We start from the raw sequence: 21,722 nt of genomic DNA, 5'->3' as shown, positions 1-21,722 counted from the left end.
CTGAAAGTGGCGAGAATGGAGCTGCTGATCATATATAATCTAAGAAGAATTTTGTGCAAACAGCTTCAGGGACATGTTTTGTGCAACCCATACTGTAGGTCTATTCTGACTGAGGTCTATTTTGAAAAAGAATAATAATATGGGACCTTTACAAGTCAGTGCTGTGCCCAGTCAGTGCTGTGAGGTTTAGCGAAGAACCATTTCTGTTCCAGCATGCCTGTGCTTCAGAGCACAAATCAAAAGACATGGTTGGGTGAGTTTGGTGTGAAATAACTGACAGAGCACTGACCTCAAATCCATCAAGCACCTTTCAAATGAAACAGAACTAAGATTGCAACATCCCCAGAACTGTCATTTCATGCACCATTTAAGGGAAGGTGACGAGCCTCTTTATGATTTATACCTATTTATATTTTTAATTTATTTTTTTTCCCTCTGCAAGGAAATTCTGTCCAATAACGATTCAAATGCCACTGTACTAAATGTTTAATTGTACAAATTTATAACTGGTCTTCTTGTAAAGGGTTTTCTTTTGAGTAGGCTTCGTCTAATTTTTTACCCCCTTCTGATGGGCTACACATAATAAACCTTACATACTACAAGTAGTTTTTGTCATGTAACTAGCCTGACTCACAACAAACCAATTCTCAATAGCATTTGGGTTGGGATCCTATCAATCTTGCCAAATTCTTTTGGAAATACTAGGAACACATCTTTCTTGTCAATAAAGGTTGTAAATACAGTTGTTACAGCCGTGGCCTTCTGGTTAGCGCTTCGGACTTGTAACCGGAGGGTTGCCGGTTCGAACCCCGACCAGTAGGCATGGTTGAAGTGCCCTTGAGCAAGGCACCTAACCCTCACTGCTCCCCGAGCGCCGCTGTTGTTGCAGGCAGCTCATTGCGCCAGGATTAGTGTGTGCTTCACCTCACTGTGTGTGTTTCACTAATTCACGGATTGGGATAAATGCAGAGACCAAATTTCCCTCACAGGATCAAAAGAGTATATACTTACAGTACCCTCCAGAATTATTGGCACCTTTGGTAATATTGACTAAAAACAGGCATAAAAAATAATCTTTTGATGATTCATTGTACTCTCACAATGAAAACAACAAGGAAAAATCCACCCTTGAAGGGAAGAAAATTTATTCTGAGAAAAAAGAAAATCTCAAAAAATAAATAAATATATTTAACGAAAACACGTTGCTCACAATTATTGCCACCCCAACAAAATCTTACATACAAAAACAGAAGTATTTCCCTAACTAATTTCAACTTTGTTAAGTTAATCAGAGTGTCTGTGAACTTTCTGAGGTAGTTCATTACTTTGTTTTTCACTAAGGTATGAAAATAAAGTGACACAGAGGCTGAATCCTCTTGTCATTTTCCAACATCAGAAAGACAAGAGAATACACTAAATTTAAATAAAAAGAAAGTGTGTTGACATTTGTAAGTCAGTGAATGTCTATAAAAAACTAGGAACTTTGTTGAAAATGCCTATATTTAGAGTTCAAACAATGATTAAACGGTTCTAATCAACTGGAAATTTAACAAACATGCTTGGACAAAGACCCATGGTTATCTCGCCCCCACGTAGAGTATGGAGGATGGTAAGATAGGCAAAAAAATCCATAAAGACCACTATTGGAGAGTTACAGACAAAGGTGTCATCTTGGGGTCACCAAGTCCCCCAAACAATCTTCAACAGTGACCTCACTGCTAATAGCTTATTTAGAGGGCATGCTAGGTAAACGCCAAAATTACCAATGTAAATGGTAGGAGTTACCGAATGGTACAGTGACAGTGTCTGGAAGTGTGGTCTACTGTCAAATGACATGAAAATTGCGGTCTTTGGCTAGGAACACTTTAGGTGTGTTTGGCGTACATAGAAGAATGACTATACTGAAAAGAACCCCATACTTAATGAGAATTATGGTGGAGGCGATGTGCTATTGTGGGGCTGTTTTTATTCCCAAAGGCCTTGGGAATCTAATTAAGGTGCGTGGTATCACGAACAACATGAAAAACCTGAACATTTTTAAAGGAAATCTGTCAATCTCTGCCAAGATACTAAACGTTGGTCATGATTGGATCATATATCAGGTCAATGAACCACAACAAACGTCCAGATCAAAACAAATATGGTTTACTGAACGCTAAATCAAACTTCGGCCATTGCCATCTCAGTCCCCTGATTTAAACTCCATAGAAAAACAGTGGGGTGAGTCAAAGAGGAGAATGCACTAGTGTGGACCTAGGAATCTGGACGATCTGGGGAGATTTTGTAAAGACCAACAGTCTTAAATCTCTTGCTTTGTATTCTCCAACTCTATGGGGTGTCATAGGTGAATATTACAAGCTGTTTTATTGGAAAAGGGAGGCTTAAGAAGGTATTATAAGCAGGGGTGCCAATAATTGTGAGCAACGTGTTTTTGTTAAAAATATTTATTTCTTTATGATATTTTCCTTTTTCTCAAAGAAAATGTGCTTCCCTTCAAAGTTGGATTTTTCCTATTTGTTTTCATTGCGAGATTACAATAAATCACCAACAGATTATTTTTTATACCAGATTTTAGTCAACTTTAGCATGGGGTGCCAATAATTCTGGAGGGTACTGTATATATACTTATACGTTTCAGTTTCAAAGAAAATATGTGACAGTGACAGCATCAGTGCAATGCCATTGGTTGTGTTCAAAACTGCCTCAACGGTGCTTCTTTGTTTGTATATCTGATAAGCAGTTGTGATGGATCCAGACTGTTCAAATTCAATATACATGGGACATTACTCACCTCTAATAACAGTGGTCCAAGAGCCTCTTTTTCCACCATTCCTTGACTGCTTGATGATATGTCACTCTTCTGCACCTCATCATCTGAAGAAACTAGATCTGCTTTCTGTGCCATTTCTGAAAACACACAAAAATAAAGAAATGGAAAGTACTCAACATAATAGGCTACATACCATATTCTCCAGGACGTAGCATTAACTTCTCTGCTATATCCGTGCACAAAAATAAAAACGGGGGCAGCCGTGGCCTACTGGTTAGCACTTCGGTGGTTGCCGGTTCGAACCCCGACCAGTAGGCACGGCTGAAGTGCCCTTGAGCAAGGCACCTAACCCCTCACTGCTCCCCGAGCGCCGCTGTTGAAGCAGGCAGCTCACTGCGCCGGGATTAGTGTGTGCTTCACCTCACTGTGTGTACACTGTGTGCTGTGTGTGTTTCACTAATTCACGGATTGGGATAAAAGCAGAGACCAAATTTCCGGGATCAAAAGAGTATATATACTTATACTTAAATATCATTCCACATTTTTTCGACTGAAATTCAGGATAAGGCTTTTACAGAAGAAAAGGCTTTTTTCAACATTTCAGATTCATAGAAAGTTGTTTAGGATTTAGGATTTAAACACATGTGCCTTGACCCCACTGACAACATACAGTCACGCTGCACTACTAAAAGATATGTGATTATATATCTCTTCCACTTTCCTGTCACTTATGGTTGTCTGTCTCGTCCTAATATATATATTTATTGTGCTATTGTATTTTAAGTAGTGCTGTCAGTTAAACGCGTTATTAACGGCGTTAACGTAAACCTATTTTAACGGCGTAAATTTTTTTTAGCGCAAGATTAACGTTATTTTTGGTGTAACAAACTTTGTAGTTTTTTCACATGCTGTTGCAACAACTAGTAACGTTAGAACAACTACAACACTACACTGGATCTAGCTAGACCGTGCTGCATGTACACGCCCCCTTTTAGGGGAAAGGGAGCTGTTTGGATAATGGAAACCTATGCTGCATCAAAGTGGGGAGCGAAAAGGGCTTATACTTACTAAATCTTGAAACAAACGTGAATAAAAGGCACAAAATAAGGTTGGTGTAAGAGTTATCTGTGTGTTTAGTGGATTAATGTGACCATTATACTCTTTCCAGTTTATAGCCTACTAACAGGAGTGTCACGAATGTAGGCACAGTCAAACTGCCCGTGGCTGACTATAAGTTCGGCAAGCTTACATGTCATTTACGTTACATGTCATAACATCAACTAAACATAAGTCACACATTCATTCTATCACTTGTAATATGAACGTAGCCTTTTTCCTACAACTAGGTGAGATAATTGGCTATGCCTGTTATACTGAAGTTCCACAGTTGGCTAGCTAGCAAGCTAACCGTTTTACATGGGATATGGTAAGTGTAGCTACGTTCTGAATGGGTTATAGGCTAACATAGTTTAGACATGAGTAAGTTACATACACATAATTCTTCATAACTGCCCTGTTAGTAAAATGATTGAATGGCCTGTAAATTAATAACTAGATGTAACATCAAGGTGTGATTAGGCTAGCTGTCTTCAGTGAAAATCAATGATATAATGTTAACTTGGTTTCCGCTAAAATGGGGCGTGATGCAGATTAAATGTAGCCTATCTTTATGATGCGCCTTTAGTAGGCTACGTAAAGGCATGCTGCACACTTGTTTGGGCTTACGAGCCGGCCAAAGAGTATTCGTATAATAAACACCAACGCAGTTCTGAACTCCCCGTCAGCTGAATGGTGTTTTAAATTGCTGTGGACACCAATGCCGACATTAGTGCGATGCACTCTGCTTTCGACATTCATTTACTGTACATTAGATTCCATTCTTTTCACTACAACTCTGCACACCAGCATCGCACTTTGCCGCCGTGTAAATCACGATTCAGTTATATTTGGTCGACGCCGCTCCATAAAATCCATTGTTCATCCAGTGTTTGCGTGTTAAAAACTTCGGCGCTGATGTGTGTGGCTAGTGACAGTGCACCATAGACTGTAGCCTAAGCCTATAAAATGGCAGTGCACTAATGTCGAAAAGTTTCTTATTTTCAACTGAACTCAAAGATAATGAATATAGTATTTTATGTTTGTTATGCCCTTTATTAGCTATATTTCTGAAGAATATATTGTGTTGCCTCAGGTCTGCTGTACATCTTTTGACATTTGATTTGAAATAATCAAATAGACCTACGTCTTAAAGTTAAGTTAATGAACTAACCCCTCACTGCTCCCCGAGCGCCGCTGTTGTTGCAGGCAGCTCACTGCGCCGGGATTAGTGTGTGCTTCACCTCATTGTGTGTTCACTGTGTGCTGAGTGTGTTTCACTAATTCACGGATTGGGATAAATGCAGAGACTTATACTAACTATTGTATGTAATGCACCTTGAGACCACACATTCATTGTATGTGAAAACATACTGGGCAATAAACCTACTTCTGATTCTGATTCTGATGTAAATCATATTGTGCCTATGGTAAAATTAATTTGGAATAGTCATCAATGGTGTTCATTTATCAATGATGTTAAGTAGTGGAATCTCTAGTCAGAGGAATAATATTATCTGCATAAGGAATTAAAATATGCACACTCCTACCACCTTCCACTGCTTTGATGGCAGGGTGTGTTGTCACTGCTTTGGAAATAGTGTACATTAGTTGTTGCTTTTTTTAAGTATATTTTTTAGGCTTTTGCCTTTATTTACATAGGAAAGCAAAGATTGACAGGAAGTGAGTTGGAAAGAGAGGTGGGGTGGGATTGGGAAATGACAGATTTAAACCTGAATCACTGTGGCCATTTCGAGCCAAACATGGTATGGACGTTGTAGCCACTTATGACACAGTGCCCCCCAGTGTATGTTTGTTTCATCAATTTGCTAAAACCAGGGCTAAAATGATAGCCTGGGTGCCAGGCCGAACTTAGTCCCGCCCACAACATTTGAGGTCGGGAAGTTCGGTCTGGCATTGCTCCATTGTGGGGCAACTATGCTCACCCTAGATCGAGCGGACCAATCAAATTGGGCTTTACGATGATGGACAGGTGAGCAACAGCGCCTATCACGTCATAGTGAGCACGCTTAGATTAGGCCTATGTTTGAAAAAAAAAGCTGTGGCTAGAAGGAGACATGGCTTTTAAGACCCCATATGGAAAATGAGATGTTGAGATGTGGGAAAACTCATGGTTTCACTTTCATAAAGGGAAAACAGCGCTGTTGCATTGTGACATGTTGTTCCATCGTTCGTTTGAAATCTCTGATTGACCACCTGTTCGAGGGATTTGCGACAGCCTTTCCCAGCTGTTTATAACATGTTTGTAGCATATCATTGTTCAACAGAATTATTTTTAAAAATGGAGGGGATATAAGCTATCAGTTTTTTCCTAATAGCATACCCTACTACGTAGGCCTATCTCTTTTTTTTAATACTTTATTTTTTATAGTTTTATCACATATATGCAAATGGCATACAAGAAAAAACAGACACACCAACACAAAGGTACAAAAACAATACAAAAAAAAAAAAACATGAACAATCTGGTTTGCCTTTACCTTACAATTTGTTCCTATGAATGATACATCAGTATTTCAAATCTCATCCTGTCGCTGACATGTAAACACAGTCCACTTTTCCCATTTATTTACACATTGTTCCTCTTGAACTCTTATCTTATGAGTTAACCATTCCATCACACTTATCCCATTCACTATTTTCAACCACTCGTCTCGAGCTGGTGGATCCGGCTTCTACCATCTTTTCGTAATGGCCTTTTTACAAGTTGCTAACAGAATTTTAAACAGGTATTGATCTCCTCTTGACACAATGTTTCCTGTCATATTACCAAAATATAGCACTGTACATGACATAGGTATATCATAACCCAGGATTTTGACAATTACCAAGTGTACATCCTCCCAGAATTGAGTAATGGCAGGGCAGAGCCAAAATACATGCGAATGGTTTACATTTACTTCTCCACACCGTCTCCAACACGGTTGGGGCACTGACAGATATCTGCTCTTAATCTTAGGTGTAATGAAAAATCTTATAACATTTTTCCAACAGAATTCCCTCCATATACGCGACGATGTGGTGGATTGTTGTGTATTCCATATATGCAACCAGTCTTCCCCAGACATATTCACACCTAGTTCTTTTTCCCACTTCTGCTTTACATATGATGTTGTATTTCCCTTCCTTTCCATCAGCTGTTATAGCAGCTATACCATTTTTGTCCAATTGTACTTTTGGCTTTACTTCCTTCACATAAAAATCCCTTAATTGCAAGTATCTGAAATGATCCTGGTTGCACAATGCAAAGTTTTGTTTCATCTCTTCAAAACTCATGAAATTCCCTGCCTTTGTCACAGTACACAGTGCTGTTATTCCACTCGGTATCCATTGTTGAAATCTCTGGTCCAGGGTGTTTGGGGTGAAGTGTCTGTCTTAAGCTATCCATCTAAGTAGTGGGAGATCTGCCTCTAATTTATATTTTCGTACTATGCTATACCACAATTTTAGTGTGAACTGGGTGATAGCATCTACCTGTTTAAATAAATCCTTAGATTCCCCTTCATCCCCAATAAGACTTTGGATTTCCCTCCCTTGTACATACTGTTCTAGATTTTTCCATTTCGCCTCATAATTCTTAGCACACCAGCAGACTATAGGTCTAAGTTGTGCTGCATGAAAATATTCCTTTAGATTTGGCAGTGCCATACCTCCTTTATGTTTTCCAAGCTGTAAAGTTTCATACTTGACTCTTGGCCTTTTACTATTCCAAATAAACCTTGAGATAACTTTATCCCATGTTCTAAATTGTTTCTCAGGTATCTCAATGGGAAGTGACTGAAACAGGTATAGGAGCCGTGGAAGGATATTCATTTTTATAGTCTCTATTCGGGAACTAAAGTCCAAAGAAAGGACACTCCACCTCTCTACATCATTTCTGATGGATTTATCCACTTTAACATAGTTGGCTTCATATAGATCTTCAATTCCTTTTGTTAAAGTAACCCCAAGGTATTTCATTGTAGCTGCATTCCAGTTGAGTTTGTATTTTTGTTGTACAGTTTTGGATGGTAGATAGTTCAATGTTAATAGCTGTGTTTTAGCCAAGTTTAACTTATATCCAGAGTAGAAACCAAACGTCTCTAGCTGACTAATTAATATGGGAGGGCATGTGTCTGGGTCTTCTAAATAACAGACCACATCATCAGCAAAAAGACCGATGGTGTGAACCTCATTCCCAACTCTTATCCCTTTGAGATCAGTATTCTGTCTAATTGATTGTGCCAGGGGTTCTATAACAATTGCAAACAAAGTTGGTGATAGGCAGCAACCTTGTCTGGTAGATCTTTCTAGCTGTATACTCTCAGTTAGACTGCCATTCATTTTTATGCTTGTAGTCGGCTTCTGATAAAGTGTTGCATTGAACAGCCTTCTCATTCAATCCAAATTTCTGGAGTGTCTGGTAAAGAAATGCCCAGTTGACACAATCAAATGCCTTTTCAGCATCAAGGCTTATTAAGGCTGCACTAGTATTGCTATGCTTAACATGCTCAATAATATGTAGAGTTCTTCTTATATTATCATGAGTTTGACGCCCCTTAATAAAGCCTGTTTGGTCCTCATCTATGAGGTCACTCATAAAGCGCTCAAATCTCTTGCTAATAATAGAGGTATATAGTTTATAATCTACATTGAGCATAGATATCGGCCTGTAACCTGAGCAAGTCTCAATGTTGTTCCCCTTAGGAATCACTGTTATTACCGCTTCCTTCCAGGATGGTGGGAGCTTGCCATGATCAAGTGTATAATTAAAAGATGACTCAAGCAGTGGTAGAAGTTGTTCCCTGAATGTTTTGTACCATTCAGGCGGCAGGCCGTCACTACCAGGAGACTTGTTCGCTTTTAATCTACTTATTGCTTTCTCTATTTCTGATGGTGTAATGGGTGAAGTCAGAAAATCATTCTGTTTCTTACCAATTGCTGGCAAGTCAAGAGGATCCAGAAATGCTCTCATTTGTTCATTGGTAGCTGATGGAGGCTGGCTATACAGATTTTTATAATAGTTCATAAAGTTAGTTTCGATCTCTTTGGGTTCATAGGTCAACTGGTTTGTGACTATATCTCGTATCTTATGAGTTTTATCAGCCTGTTGCTTTTTTAATCTTTTTGCTAGCAATCTAGTAGCCCTGGGTCCCACTTCATAATAGGATTGTTTTAAAAACTTTAAAATAAGTGTTTAATTAGATTTTTTCCCCCTTCTGGTCCTTATCTGAAATAGATTTAAAAAATCAATAATTATCTATATCGACTGATATGAAATACTTATATCGTGATACAGTTTTCAGCCATATCGCCCAGCCCTACGCCAAACATACCTTTTTATTTGGACACAACCATATACAGACTCTGTTCAGAAGTCACAGACGGAGACACAGACGTTTAAATCATTGTGATAGTAGGCTAGCCTATTGCTCCACAGCCACTAGCTGCGACATGGCTCCACATAATCTAAAACTGTATAGTTTTACAATTATGTTAAGAACCAACCTAATGTCATAACATATTTAATAATAATTTGATGTTCTCTACACAGCCTGCAAGCTAACGTTAGCTCACCCAGCTATGTTACATGTAGCCTACAATGCCCACTGTTGATCTCGCCATCCTTCTTCGCAACAAACCAAGCACAGCACGTTTTGAAAAGTGTCTGGCCAGCTCAAACTTCACCCTAAACATTCATACATTCATTTAAACTGTATTCATAGTTTTCAGACTTTAACATTACCGCTTAAAAAGTAGTTGTACATTATGCTTCCTGGCTATGGTAAGCCTTCACGGTAAGCCTTCCAATAGTATAAACACAGACGAAATACCGTTATGATACAGATGGGGATATGTAACCTTTTGCAAAAGCTTAAAATCAGTGGGAAAAGTGTTCTTGCGAAGTATCTTATTAAGCTTGGGTAACTGATAACTTCTGTTCATCTAATCTGTTGAAAATACGATCTGGACATTTTGTTTACCACCAAGTGACCAAACATACAGTAGAAGCGTTGTTATTGTTTACGTTATTGCGCCACCTAGTTAAAAATGAAAAAGCAAAACCGAGGCATTGCACAGGTATCTTTGGCTGACTGGTTCAAACCTGCACGGCACTTGAAGTGTACAGTGGGTCCCAGTTAAGAATTGACACTTCATTCACCATCAAGGTGATTCACGCAGCTGGGTGAAATGTAAGTACAACTGCAGCCGCTTGGGGGCAGCATAGTCCGCTGTGGAGTTCTGCGGTCGAACCGGACCAGCAAGGGCTGTGATTGGCCGAGTTTTCAGTTTGTTTCTCTGTGTTTTTAGCAGCCCCTGCAACATGCTAGTCCACTGTAGCCTATAAGCTTTGTTCATAATGTTAAACACAGTTTTGGATTCAGTGGCAAGATTTCTTGATTGTACAGTGCCTGCCTGTCTCTCAGTAATGTTTTAAAATGAGAGCTTCGTCAGCTGGCAGTAGGCTACTTTGTCGGCAGTCATGAGAAGTTCGCTTGCTAATAGAACATAAATATGCTGCCCAGAAACCTCGTGAATAGTTCTGATTTTTTTTACTACACTAACAAGGTTGAAATATAGCCTTTGCCTACAGCATCTCCTTAACAGTAATGTTAACAAAATGACAGCATTCATATGACAAAGGAAAACGAATTCGGTCACTCAAGACTGTGCCACAGCAACCAGTGTAGGCTACAGTCCTACCCAATAGGCCTACTCGAAGCAGATAGCGTTGTCTGACGGTCGAGTGGGTTAATCCACGTATTTCCAGAACAGATCTGCAACTTTCAGGCAGTTCTGAGTTCGAATCTAGGCAGGAGCAGAGCCATATAAAGGCCTAGGCCTATTGTTATAATTTTTTGTAAGGTGTTGCTCCTGGCAAGACTTGTTTATAAGACGTTTGGTGATTAATTGATAGCTGTTTTTGTGACACGTTAAACGTTCTTTATAATGAGCGCATACGGGGAGTAAAACGACTTGTTGCCGTTTTGGGACATAAGCTACGTTAAGCTTTTTCACGTCAAGGTGGTATGAAAGCTGCAGGGTAGCGCGGGGCACAAAGTAACGCGGGGTTAAATGTAACATGGACTTTTTTCCTAGTTGTAGATGGTTGATCAGGGACATATTGGTCAGTTAACCACATTACTATGAGACGGTGTTCCACAAATTTTCAGTCCGTATGGACGTGTTTTCATGTAGATCTACAGCAAAACGTCTTTTGAAGGCATCAAAGTAAATAGGTGGTAGGCTACTTGTCTTTCGATTACTGAGTTGTGGGTGCAGCTCATTGACTAATAATCGTCTTGTAGGCTAAAAATGAACACCGTTTTGAAACATGTAGTCAACACATAGGAGCTATCTTATCTTAAAAGAAACGTGACCCAGCGAGGTTAGTTGTAACGCGCTGTTACAACTGTAGGCTGCAATGATTGCAATACAAAAGTATGCGCGTGTTAGTTTAGTTAGTTTTGTGATGTTTTGCACTTTTGCCTAATGTGTTTTCAGGTTTGAGAGCCAAAGCCAAAAACTGTTACTTTGTGCCCCCCGCTCTCCCACTGCTTGTGAAAGAAGGGGATGGGGGAGGGGGGCTTAACATGAAAAGGCTTAATGTCCCAAAACGGCAACGAGTCGTTTTAGGCTACTCCCCGCAGGCCTTAATAATGGTAGGCTACAGGAAGTGGGGGGAGCGTATGGGATGACCAGAGCCATCATATATCGTCTTTCCAGGCACACACAGCTCGTTACCATATAGACTATCGACTGCCTTAACAGTCTTGGGTTTGGCCTCACAGCGAACTCAATCCTCTTGTTGCTTGCAGTTTGTTAAATTAAGCGATGCAGATTACATTATTTATTTTTGATTAATTGCGTCTTTTGATGTCTTTTGCAACATTTGCTTGTTAGGCTGGGCTACTGTCAATGTCCTGTACAGGTCAATGTTCAACAATTGCTGGTGTAGGCCTACAGGCTATTAATCAATTAGGGACTGTTCGTTATTTATTTAAGGGGCTACCGGAGGAGTTTTGGGAGCGTTAGTCAAAAAAAGACGTGACCCTCCCTCGCCAGCAAGAAATTTTTTATGACCCTCCAAAGTGATTGAGAAAAAACGCATGACCCTCCCCAGTTCCAACAATTTATTGATGCCTTAGGCTACTGGGTCAATTTGGGAGCTTGCATGCTACGACTCCTTCCTTGAAATGCCTTGAAAAGGCTGTCGTTTGCACAATTTCACAAATAATCACCGGGACCGAAACAAACCTGTCAACTTTTCCAGGGTTTATCGCGTATTTTAACTTTTTCCTCGCTGTCTTAGGAGGAGCTGCAGGGCTGTCGCAAGGGGGTGCGAGGCCCTGTGCGAACTTGACAGATGCAAGGCCCTTTTCACTTTTCACAGTGGGCAGTGCTTCGACTTGGCCAGTGTAGTAAAAATGATTTGTAAGAACATACTGTATACAAATGTAATTTTACCTGCATTAGCCTGTCTCCCTCATATTTGCATTAACTGCTGTACTTGGTGACCCGCCTCGACCATTTGCAAATCAAGTCTTTTGTCATGTACAACGACCCAGCTTTTGTCTTATGGCAGACTTCACCATAGGTGGTCAGCGCCAATTAAGCAAGCATTTGTCCGGGCGTGTCTGAACTTTTCCACTGCCACAGACAAAGACCCTGCTAAATGAATATAAGGCTGTGAGAAACTACAATCGGGAGGTGACTTGAGGCAACTTGTTTCATGTTTCTCCTCCGAGCCGGCTTGTAATAAACCTGTAATAAAAAATTTTCTCACCACATTATGGCGCTGCGAGCAGGGTCCCAATCTCTGGACGCGAAATTGGAGTAAGGACGTCGATTCAAGGCTCTTCGCATAACCGCGGTAAGAAGAGGGTCGAATTTCTGCAATCCGGGAGAAGGCCAACGACGCACGAAAGTTTTGCATCAGGCACCCGACTTGAGACGACTCCAATCTCCTCTCGTGTTCCAGACAACACGGAACAGAACGGCTGATGTGTGGTAAGGAAGCTGGATTACATTTGTAATTGCTTTGATAATCCAGATAAGGCCTTGGTTTTGTTCTTAGAGAGCAAACCTGTTTTGTTTGTTGTGTAACTGTGTTGTGCCCATTTCGACGTTTGAAGGAAGTGGGTTTAAGTGTGCTGGGTTTTGAAAGATCACAGTTTGAAGTAGCCTATACAAATGTTGGACTGTAAGCGTAATATTAGAAGTTGGGCGTCGAATGACGTTTTCCACCGTTTAAAGTAAGACATTAGAGTTGGTATATGATACTGTGTTCTTCAATTTGACGCCTGGTAAATAGTTTGGCTAAACTCGACGTGAAGGAGTTGTTAACGTTAGCCATAGTTTGGCTAAACTCGACGTGAAGGAGTTATTAACGTTAGCCAGTGATAAGAGTAAATAGTTTGGCTAAACTCGACGTGAAGGAGTTGTTAACGTTAGCCATAGTTTGGCTAAACTTGACGTGAAGGAGTTATTAACGTTAGCCAGTGATAAGAGTAAATAGTTTGGCTAAACTCGACGTGAAGGAGATGTTAACGTTAGCCATAGTTTGGCTAAACTCGACGTGAAGGAGTTGTTAACGTTAGCCAGTGATAAGAGGCTGAGTTCGACAAACGAGACGCTAGGAAGCATATGTATGGGGTGAGTTCGAAGTGGAACTAGATACCTGCGAGCATACTATGTGGCTGAGTTTGTGGTCTGGGAACAAGATGCCTGGCGCCTGAGGTAAACGCGTGGTTCTCCGTGGGGGGGGGGGGGGTGAGACCAAAGGATCCTAGTTCCGAAGTGGGAACAATCGCACAAGCGTGAAGTGAGCAATATTGGCCATGTGTGAGACGCGTTTGTGTGTGCGCATACAGTTCATGCGTGTGGAATCTTTGTTCAATCGAGTTTGTGTGTGTCTTTTGTCTGCTCGAGCCTGTGTGTGGGAGCCGTTACTCGTTTATGCATGTGTGTCTTCTCTTTGTCTGTTTTACTAACTCATGCATGTGTGTGTCTTCTCTTTGTCTGTTTTTTTTAATCGTGTGTGTGTATGCGTATATGGTCGGCTACTGCAGAGCCTGAACCTTAATTACGCAGAGAGAGCCAAGCCGTTACAAGCTTGGGCAAATGCATGAAAAGATCTGACTGACAAACTGACGTTGACTGACGAATGCGAAACTGCTTTTGTTGATTTGAAAAATGCATTGGCCTCAGCCCCTGCGATGGGACTACCAAATTGTGAATTACCATTTATTTTGTTTGTGTGTAAACGATCGTGCTAACTGCTAGCGCGATGCTGGCTCGCGGTGACAGTCTTGTATCACCCCTTGACAGTACACGTCCCACATGAGCCTTGCTCTTGCAGGCCAAATCTTCGCATCTTATGCCCGCCCGCCTTTTGTCTTATCAGCATGTTCTGTTGACTGTGTACTAAACCGAGAACTGACATGTCCGAAACTCCTTTACTAAACCCAGATCTAATACTATATGTTGATGGTTCGTCTATGCGAGCTGGGAATGGAGAGGTGAGAAGCGGTTATGCTGTCGTGAACCCGTATGACACAATTGAATCACACACCCTACCAGGTCAGCTCTCAGCTCAGGCTACCGAACTAGTGGCACTTTACAGGGCGTGCAATTTGGCTAAAGGTAAATCTGTCAGTATTTACACAGATAGTGCTTCCCAAATCATGTTTTCACATTGTATAGCTAAATTGTCACATGGTATTGACCACGTAAACGGCCACGCTATGATTCAGATGATAAACAAACTTTATTTTGCACCAGGCTTCACGACAGTAGCAACTGCTTATTGTTTCAGGTGCATCACCTGATATAATGTTACACCCACAATGAGAATCAATGGGGGACACCACCCACCTGCACAGTCCTTTTGAGCATGTGATGATGGATTTTATACAACTGGACAAATACAGAGGCTATGAATATTGTTTGTTGTTGGTTGAGATGTTAACATGCCAACGCCCGAGGTTATCAAATTGTTGTTTGACACTTAACTCAATGATCAAATCCAAATTGGCAAAAAATCACAGCTTCTACTGGAATGGACTGGGTCAGTGCGCTCCCCTTGGTTCTCCTTCAGCTCAGTGCACGAGCGACGCGATCTACTGGGCTAAGTCCATTTGAGATCCTCACCGCCCGACCCATGTCAATCCCTAGCTTTCCTTCGCCGCCTAACTTAGGAACATGTTGATAACTTGATTTCTAGTTATATGCGAGGACTGATATCTGCCTTGTCGTCTTTGTCTCAGCAGGTGCAGTCGGCGTTACCCCAAAGCTTCCAGACGACACACTGAACCTGGCGAATGGATTCTCGTGAAGGACTTGAGAAGAAAACACTGGAACCAGGAGAGATGGCGTGGACCTTATGAGGTCATCCTATCAACACCAACGGCTGTGAGAAATATCAGAAGGAGACACTTGGGTTCACCTATCACACTGCAGCAGTCTGCCTGGGTCGGACTAAACTCCGTAACAGTAGCAGCTGCCGAAGACTAGGGGCTAGAGTTTTTATTTTGAATTTTTTACCAACTGAACAACAATGTTGACGTACGCCATAGTGATCTTATGCCTGACAGATGTGCTATCTATTCCTACTGAAGAATTCTGTGGGACAAACAGAATGTGTCAACTAGTGTTCCGCGCTGGATCCGCGCTCACGGGAAGCAACGACACCTGCTGGATATGCCAAGAAAAATCTTTCCAGCTACGCGTGTTCCCTTACAAAACTGCAAAGGACTCCGTCTGTGCTGCAGCAACACTATGCACCACCCAACAATGCTTTACAGAAACCAACACGAACAATCGCCAACAGTTTTTGCATGGTTTGTCTTTGAATGTTATGTTGACTGTGATGGATTCTGTGTGGTTAAAAGAGACAAAGAACCAATCGTATGGACAATTAGGGAATCTCGCCTCCAACAACACAATGAAAACTTTAGGTCATGTGTGTTTATCAGTCACAGCTCACGTACGCGATACCACCACAAGACAACATTTGGGGCTTAGCAAATGTCAATATTATCTAAACGCCACTTATGGTTGGGATGAACCCGACAACATCAGACCAGAAACGCGTGGTTCACGTTTCACTACAGGAATATATTTTGGTGAAAAATATTTTCCTCGAGCAAGATTCAGTTCAGTCCCCGATCCAAATATAAATTTTGCTCTTCCCATGGGACTATATTGGGTGTGCGGCAACACAGCATACTCGCATTGGCCTGCTCGCGCTGTAGGAACATGTTACATAGCAGCAATCACGCAAGCAATGTACAATTTACCATAAAGAACATTTCCTGAATCACATACCACATAGGCAAAAGAGGGACATTTCATATACACCGGGTGGAATGACCAAATACAATGGTTATGTTTTAGCTAATCCATGGACGGGACAAGGCGCCACTGCTGGCCTCACTCTCTCATTGTGGGGGGGAGTCACAGCAGCCCTACAAAAGATCAATGGTTTAGCTTATGAGGTGCAAAGCGTAACCAACGACACAGCAGACTCCATGGCATTATTAAACTCAGAGATAAAAGAAATCAGAACAGAACTAGTCACTCAGCGTCTAGCCCTCAACCTTGTTTTTGCAAAAGAAGGAGGTTTATGCAAAGTTGTAAAAACTTCTTGTTTTTTGATTCCTGACGAATACGATACTGTTAGCAAATACATAGACAACCTACGACACGCCATTCCAGCCCCGCCTCCTCTCACAGCCTTTGACAGTTTACTCGACGATTTTGCTGAACGATTTGGTGATACCGCCTCACAAATTCTAATGTCAATGCTGAAATTTGGTCTGCCCTTTATTGTCCCAATAACAGTTCTCTTCATAATAATTTTCACTGTGAAATACGTATTGACTTGGATTTGTAATGCCATGCAATGGCAAACTATTGAAGCAAATCTTATAAGTGTAACAATTGACAAAAATGATTGTGATGACTATGTTGATGTTTTCCCAAATATGACCATGATTCTGAAATGCAACGATATGATTGAGACATGTCGATCAATTGCCAATCAATTACTGAAATATGAACTACAACACTGCCTATACAATTGTCAGCAGTCAGTAACAGCATAATGTGACTTAATGGCCTGTATGATTGGGATGTGGATTGCTCATTTATTATGAGTAGGCCTATAGGCTATGGTATGGCTATGGTATGGTATTCTCTCCGATATAATAAATACAACACATTGGGTTTGGCAAGAAATTTGGCAATACTACTTTCACACAAGTGATGGCACCCCTGCTTGGAGACAGAAGATTGTCCGTTTTGCTTTTGCTTTTAAGGATTTCATCTGCAATGGGAAAAAATGGAACGACATGTAGGCTATGCTTACTTTAGTGCTGGACTTGGACTCGACTTGATCAATAGGGACTCGACTCGGACTCGATGTGGATCAATAGTGACTCGACTCGGACTTGACTCGGATGAGTAGTGGACTCGACTCGGACTTGACTTGGAATTTTTTTTTAATGACTTGGACTTGACTCGGACTTGAACACTGGGGACTCGAACCTGGACTCGGACTCGAGGCATAGTGATTTGAATACAACACTGATAGAGCATTATGTCCAATATTTCAATATGTGGTTTAATGTTCTGCATTATGTCCAATTTTCCAATATGTGGTTTAATGTTCTGCATTTCTCATTAGTAGGTCACTGTGACACTAAAAGTATGCTCCTATGTCATGACCCTGTATGAGATCTGTCCCAACCATGGATAATGTAAGACGGCAGGGTTGATATCACTTCTTGTTGTTTGTCCTGCGTCAAATACCATTGGCGCCATTGATTAGGGTAAACTGGATGTCTCCTGACTTTGCCACTGTTACTGTATAATTATCTATCCTTTGCTGTTGTGTACTTAAACCCTGGATACTGTAACTGTGACCTTCCTAAAGGGCCTCCCGGCTTGTGCGTTGAAACCACTACCGAATGTGGCAGCACATCTGTTTTTCAATTAACCGAAAAGGGCACACATTACCCCACTGTTCATTGGCTTCCCTTTGCCACCCACATCAAACCACTAATGCTTGCCTACAAATTGACTGACTGCTGTATCTGCTGCCACTTATGCTCTCATAAAGCTTATGTTACTCCATTCGGTCACTGCATTCCACCAAGAAATGTTGCCTGGCCTTACAAATATGGCAATCCAGGTCATTTCGTTATTCCCTGTTGGTGGAACAACCTACCAAGTGCTACCAGAGCAGGGGTGTCGTTTCTCTTCAAGAAGGTCTTGATGACCCAACTCTTCCCAAGAGTACCCCCTCTCCTAAAATATTGAACAACCCAACACACCTAACATGCACTTACCATGCACTCCCTTCTTCCCTCCTACTTCCTTCTACCACTATCTCCTTTGACTGCACTTTGGCTAGTAGTTAAACTTCTGCAGTCTCATCTTCTAGTAGTAGCATTCATTGTAGCAGTACTTATTGTTACCTAATGTCCCATTTGCAATGTAGCTTAAATGTTAATCCTTGTTTTGTAAATCACTTTGGATAAAAGTGTTAGCTAAATGATTAAATGTAAATTATTCTGGTTTACCTTGCTCGCGACGCTTGATCTGCTGGATCTGATCCACAGTGCTTTTCAGAATCTGGCACTTGTCTGGCTTGACACTCAAGCTGACAATTTCACCCATGTTGGTTGAAAGTAATTCTGCCAGCTCATCTATATAGCGACACTCCAGCTCCCGTCTCTGTTTCTCCACACTATAGAACACACAGAAAAGGCAGAGTTAATATGTTTCAAGATTTGAAAAAGTGAGACATTTTTTAAATTCCTATAAGTCATACAAATATATATCACTGTAGTTGTAATCATAAGTATATTTGCCCTTAAACAAGTCCCAGGCCTGGGTTGAGCGCTGAGACAAGCCTGCAGTTTAGGCAGAAAGATAGTAAAAAAAAAAAAAACACTCTTCAAAAAATATTTGAAGATGTATGGATGAACAGGTATGATAAGGGATCAGATTCCAAAAATAATTCAGTGGAAATGCATGGATTCCAGTTGCTGCTACTGGAAGCAACTGGAATCCATGCATTTCCAAGGAATTATTCATTCAGTCGTACCTTTCGTACTCATCGCTCGACTTATCGTGACTAAATTCAAGATGGCGGCGATCGGTAAACTTACTCAAGGTACCGTCTGTATAAATCGTCTTGTAAATAAACTACCAGTGCTTTTTCAAAGTTCTCAATGTCTCGTTTTAAATGTCAAGGCCCTCGGAAGTCTACCAATGAAGTATGGAGCTACTTTGAGCCTCGTAAATGGTGTAAAACAGTGATTTATTTGCACCCTTATCGAAAAAACGTTGGTAGCATCGGCTTACTAGCGCCAGATTTCTGAGTGCAGGGGACAAGCCGAGATGAGCTATGAGACATACTTTCACACTCGATATCATGTTTCAACACACTTTAAGTCAATATTACACCGGAATACAAGATAGAATACAAGAAGATTATCCAAGCCCATGTGTGCTCCAGAGGGCCTCTCATTGTAATTTATCCAATGCTCACTGCAACCATACCGAATTTTTACCTCATCTCCCCAAAGGGATGGATAGAACAAATCCCATCCAATCATCAAAACAGAGGTTTGGCTTTAAGAAATATGAATAAATGTGTGGGCATAATTAGGCTTTCATCTCAGTTAAAGGGACACCAGGCAAGCCTGATGCTTTTTCCCTACGAAACTCCCCCTCGCTCGGTCTGAAGCTCTTTTCCTTTTCTTTGCGTCTTCCGTCAAGGGTTTTCGCTGCTTCTTCGCCGGCTCTGCCATTATACACACGTTTGCAACAATCTCTAGCGTTTCGTTAGCCTGCCTCTGTGCTGTAAACTGATCCTGCTTCGGTCGGCGGGTAGGATACACCGAACTTGCAAGTGAGATATTCTTCCTACAGGCAGTAGGGGCAGGCGAGAGAGCCTTCATTCGCCCCGTAATGAGTCATATAACCATATACCGACTTACGAAGATGATTAATTAACACGAAAACGTTGCCTGGTGTCCCTTTAATGCATGCAAGAGAATCTCTTATTATTGCAATCCTTAAATTTTCCAGAGCAAGTGATGTTGAGGGGGATTGTGATGATGCCACACATTTTAAGCAAACACAAGAGAGAAAGAATGCACCAGTTACAGGGCTGTCATAATTTTGTCATCTGGTCAACTGTCAACTTGAATTTCCCCTTGGGGATCAATAAAGCATCTATCTATCTATCTATCTATCTATCTATCAATCTCTGTTAGCTATGGATTTAAGGAAGAGTAACGCTATCTAACCACAACAAAATGCAGTTAGCATCTAACCGGAAGTGCAAAAAAGCGTAGAGTACATTTGAATGAATAATTTAGGTAGTGCAGTATGAACAGTATAAGACAAATAATGTAGTATAACAGTATAGTAAGTATAGTTGGCTATCACCGAGGTGTAGAGTTCAGTAGGGTGACAGCCGCAGGGAAAAAGCTTCCCCTGAACCTGCTGGTTCGGGTACGGAGAGACCTGTAGTGCAGAGGCAGAGGGTGAACCGTCTGTGGTTGGGGGTGAGAACAGTCCTTGATGATGCTGTGTGCCTTTCGCAGACATTGCTTGCTCTGGACAGCCTCGATGGAGGGGAGTAAGGAACCGGTGATGCGTTGGCCAGTTTTCACCACCCTCTGCAGTGCTTTCCGGTCACAGAATTCCGGAGACAAAATAGTTGCCATGCCATACTGTGACACAGTTGGTGAAGATGCTCTCAATGATGCTGCAATAGAAGTTCACCAGAATCTGAGGAGACAGACGGACCTTCTTTAGTTTCCTCAGGAAGGTCACCTCACCTATCTGGGTAGAGGTGTTGAGGGTCCAAGAGATATGAGATGTGGACACCCAGAAACGTAAAGCTGGTGACACGCTCCACCTCAGTTCCGTTGATAAGGGTGGGTAGCCTGGGTGTTCCCATGCTGCCTTGCGCGCGATTTGATTCACGCTGCTAAGGCAGCCTGGAGACCATGGAGCAAATTTTCGCCTGAGATAGTGGACCAATCACAGAACAAGGGGGAAAGCAAGACGATGATGAGCTATGCACAGGCGCATTTGATAGACATCCGTGGCACCCAATAAACGGATCTGGGCATTTTTTTCAAATACAAGAAAATTAACGTTTGGTTTCCAGACCACGTCTCATTGAGAAGTGGTGGCGCTAGCCAGGCTAAAGGGTGGGGGGGTGTGTGTCAGCTTTAGATTTTCTTTAGTCCACAATGAGCTCTTTGGTCTTCTTGGTGTTGAGAGCAAGGTGGTTGCACCTCCTCCCTGTAGGCCGACCCATCGTTGCTGTTGAGACCAATCACTGCTGTGTGGTCTGCAAATTTAACCATGGTGTTTGAGCCATGTACAGGTGTGCAGTTGTAGTTGAAGAGGGAGTAAGAGGAAGTCCAGTATCCAGTGGCAGAGGGAGGTATTGATGCCCAGTTCACCGAGTTTGGTGATCAGTTTGGAGGGAATGATGGTGTTGAATGCTGAACTGCAGTTAATGAACAGCATTCTCACATATCAATATGGTGATGGCGTTATTAGATACACATTTTACTGTATTCACCTGTGGCATCTCCCCTTAAGTACAGTAAATTAGCCTGTATGTCTACCATGGTAAATACCTTCACTTTCTTTAATCAGACTGAATGATTGAGACAGGGAGCTAACGTTGGCTATTATATTGTTGCTGAAGTAAACACATGACCTACAATCACGTTCACTAGCCAGGCTACATTTGCTTTTGTCTTGGCTAGTTAGCTGTAAATTTGAGGCACTGGTAGTTTTGTCACCCTTCCATCAC

At 41.5% G+C, this 21,722-nt stretch overlaps 1 protein-coding gene across 1 annotated transcript in view; it reads right to left on the bottom strand.

Annotated features, from left to right (window-relative positions):
* The window catches only part of ncoa1 (nuclear receptor coactivator 1), a 189,332-nt gene that overhangs the window by 130,335 nt on the left and 37,275 nt on the right, over nt 1-21,722 (bottom strand). The window contains exons 4-5 of the mRNA XM_076272387.1: nt 18,454-18,620; nt 2,792-2,907 (exon numbers count right to left, since the gene is read on the bottom strand). Of these exons, the coding sequence (XP_076128502.1) occupies nt 2,792-2,907; nt 18,454-18,620 (283 nt within the window). The remainder of the gene's footprint in view (nt 1-2,791; nt 2,908-18,453; nt 18,621-21,722) is intronic.

The sequence above is a fragment of the Alosa pseudoharengus genome, unplaced genomic scaffold (assembly GCF_046254945.1).
Source record: "Alosa pseudoharengus isolate Yale_2024_CS ecotype anadromous, Long Island Sound unplaced genomic scaffold, YU_APseudo_1.1 YU_APseudo_1.1_scf_7, whole genome shotgun sequence".
Taxonomy (NCBI): Eukaryota; Metazoa; Chordata; class Actinopteri; order Clupeiformes; family Clupeidae; genus Alosa; species Alosa pseudoharengus.
This window is presented reverse-complemented; position numbering and strand designations above follow the sequence as displayed.